At 36.7% G+C, this 3,720-nt stretch overlaps 1 protein-coding gene across 1 annotated transcript in view; it reads right to left on the minus strand.

Annotated features, from left to right (window-relative positions):
* Positions 1-930: 930 nt before the first annotated feature.
* Positions 931-3,720, minus strand: part of LOC105625386 (homeobox protein goosecoid) — an 8,719-nt gene continuing 5,929 nt past the window's right edge. The window contains exon 3 of the mRNA XM_012206722.1: positions 931-1,152. Within this exon, the coding sequence (XP_012062112.1) occupies positions 931-1,152 (222 nt within the window). The remainder of the gene's footprint in view (positions 1,153-3,720) is intronic.

A 3,720-nucleotide genomic window follows, 5' to 3' on the forward strand; every position in this document is an offset into this window, starting at 1 on the left:
TAATAATATAGTGTGTGTGTGTGTGTGTGTGTGTGTGTGTGTGTGTGTGTGTGTGTGTGTGTGTGTGTGTGTGTGTGTGTGAATTGAATCAAGGAATAAACGTGTATTTCGCAGTAATAACAAACTAACTATGTGGGATGAAGAGAAGCGCGGACGAAATTAATTTTATGTAATTAATTTTATTCTTAACGTCATTGAGATAATCAGAATTGAAGCAAAAAGAAATTTGATGACGACTCGGTTAACATCAATCGGCAATCTACGAATATATTTGGATATATACTCTAATATAAATTTTTTGGAATGGAATTTCACTCTAGACAGTGAAAATTGAGTCTTTCCAATCTGGAAAAAGAGTGGCTCAATTTTTATTTTTAAGAGTGAGATTTCATTTTTTAGAATGAGATTCACTCTAAAAGTTTTAGACAGTATATATACATGCAACGCTATAATATGCATCTTGCGTATATAAATATCATCATAATATCGTCATAAAGTTAGGCAATAAAATTCTTATTTCTTCAATGTACTGTAAAAAGAAGATTCTTTCGCAAATGCGTCGAAATGCCTGTTCTACAATAGAATCACAAGTCGTAAGTCGTAAGAAATTGGCTAATCACAGTTGAATGCGACAAAATAATCAACTACGATTGATTAATTTCTTACAACTTACATCTTGCAGTAGAACAGACTTAAGGGGACCAGACGATAGACACATCGTACTTTGTGCTTCGATGCAATAATTTATTTCGGTATTGTACACATTCATCGTTAGTCATATTTACAATGGTATTTACAACATAGTCACGTATGTACATGCCCATACACATTGTCGATAAGAGCGTGAAAGCACCGGGCCATCTTCCGTCGTCCTCAATCTCTTCGATTTACGGGCGAGACTCATCGTGTCTCGTCATCGTTACAGCCGCACTACGCTACCTCGAGATCGGAGCTGTCCGTGTCCTGCTCGAGCTTCTGCTGATGCTGCTGCTGCTGCTGTCTACTCAGACCCAGACGATCGCCTACCATCACCGTCGCCGCGGTGCCGCCGTCGTCGGTACGCTGACGCTGCTCCAATTGCAGCTTCCGGATGCGGTCCTGTTCCTCCCGCTTCTGCTTCCGCCACTTGGCGCGACGATTCTTAAACCATACCTGAAATGAATTTTTTTTAATTCAACGTAACGTTCAGAGGGACTCGTGTAAATAATCATTCATTCGACACAACTAAAATTGAGCACTGAGAGAAATGATTTTGTTATAGGAACAAATCAAGGGAAAGCAAATATTTGTTTAAAAAATGATCGATTTGATTGCAAATTAATTCATCAATGTAACAAATAATCAATAATATCACTAGCAAATAACAGACTCATATATGTATATAAAAGTCGCAGACGATTGCAAGATGTCAAATCGTAAGAAATTGATCAATTCTAGTCAAGTATTCTCCCTATATTAGACTATGCTTGATCAGTTTTCTATAACTTAAGACTTCACGAACTCTATGTAAAGCCTAAAATTTGTCCAAAAGATAGATTAGATTCTATTAAATTGAATTAATCTATATAATTTGCTTCTGTTATTAATAATTGGTTGGTATAGCAAACTAGCGGCAATCATAATAATAAAATTTGTTGTCACATATTTATCGATCACTGGTTAAAGATACTGGTGGCTTGTTAAATTAACAAAATCCTTTCTCTCAGTGAGCGATTCTTTTTTGGATAATTAAAAATGCATTACTGGTTTTCACTTTTCTTATAGGCATAGATAATATCTATAGATATATCTTTAAATTACAATATAAATTGAATATTGAGAGAAACTTGTTATTTATATTGTTTAATTTCAATCATAATAACAAGAGCATTCTAGGAAGTGCATAAAATCAAATTGCTTGAAGCAACATTATCAAATGAAGGATTAAATAGGATTTATTTGGCTCGCGAATAAAAGCGTCAGATTGGTGTAAAAGGTTTGCCCTTTTTCATCAAAAGCCTTGCAAAAAAGTTAAAAACTTCTTTAAAAAGAGAGTATATACTAAAGTCCGTGATAGTTTTGCTTCGATTTTGCAAGTGACAATAACGAATAAAGTTTATTTTTGTAGCCGTAATTAAAAATACAAATTAAAAATACTCAAAAGTATATAAATAAAGTAGTATAATATAATTACAGCTTTTCTAAAGATGAAGGCATGATGCTATTTTTAGTTATATGCAATTAAATAAATTAAAACGAACATTTGCCGGAGCCAATTGAATAATATTTGAAAAATATTTTTTAAATCGTGATTAAATGTTTTTTAAATCGTGATTACACAAAATATATCAACGCTAGGAAATATTACTTAACGAAGTAAGAAAAAACGCGTGAGAGACATCAAACGATTCCCGTCGCACTCGCGGGAGTTGCATTTGTCCCTCACGCCTGTCTGAATCAATCCGAATGAAAACCGACAATCAATATTCAACCCCCTACTCGCTCGTTCGTTTTGCTGCATTAGCTATTGTAATAGCTTAACCCTCGTTCACTTTGAAGAGTTCTCTCAGATTAAGGACGATGAATGCCAGTTTACTCCTCTCTGAGATGTAAAATTAAATCTGTCACGTTGATTGCGTTTCACGTGAGCCAAGGTGTCTCGTGTTCTGTCAGCGGAAATTTTAATGACAACAGTGTCATGCGTACTAAATTGATCAGAGAGTTGTATGCCGATGTGTATCCTGAATAAAGTGTGGGTGTACCGAGTTTCCGAGTTGTTGTTTTTTCCGTGTAGATCCTCGGATCCGTCGAGTCGACGCGATCTTGGAAGCACACAAAACAGTACCTTAAGTTTCTCACCCCCTTCTCCTCCTTCCGGGTCGACCCGTTCCTAGCTCTTTCTTTGTCCTCTCCTGTGCTCCCTCCATCGGACGCACCAAGAGTCGCTATTCTACTAATTCTGTGCAAACACTGTGGACTCTCTCTCCAAGAGGCGGCCCCAGGTACCAGACACGCAGGTATATGTTGTTCCCGTCTTTAAACAACTCTCGAGACTCGAGGGACTTTTCTTTGGCAAAGCCGACGCGACGCGGGTGGTCCCGCGAGTGTCAATGATTCTCAAAGTCCGTGGTTGCTCGACGGAATCATCGTTAACCCTGGATTCTCCGTTGGACAATTTTACGCAATTACCCGTTCACAATTCCATTCTCGCAGCCCCGGTGTTTTAAAACTATTGAGGTAACATCAATCGGCTATTAAATCAGTAAAATTTTAATCGATGGTAAGCTTTACATTTGGATTAACCGTTTAGACCAATTAGATACAGGAACAAAAATTTATACAATTTTAATTAGATACTATTCAATTGAATATTGAAAGTCGACTTTAACGTACTTTAACATGCGTTATTTATATATTTTGAGGAATCATCTAAAAAAAAGGCTCTTTGTAGAATTGAAACATTACAGATAAAATGAATGTGTTGAAATATACAAAACGGTGTGTATATAAAAGGATACTATTTCCAGTCACGGGGTTACGCTGTGTAAAAATCACAGAAATCACAATATGTCGCTTACCGTCAGATTGAGAAGCTAGATCGTTAATTACTGGAAAAATAACGCTCGATCGGCGACACAATGAACTTGGTGAAAGGTAAATTTATACGAAATTAACGTGATGCGAAAACGCGTTCTCTTTCCCCCTCTCTCTCTCTCTCTCTCTCTCTCTCTCTCTCTCTCT

The sequence above is a fragment of the Atta cephalotes genome, assembly GCF_000143395.1.
Source record: "Atta cephalotes unplaced genomic scaffold scaffold00003, whole genome shotgun sequence".
NCBI classification, from domain to species: domain Eukaryota; kingdom Metazoa; phylum Arthropoda; class Insecta; order Hymenoptera; family Formicidae; genus Atta; species Atta cephalotes.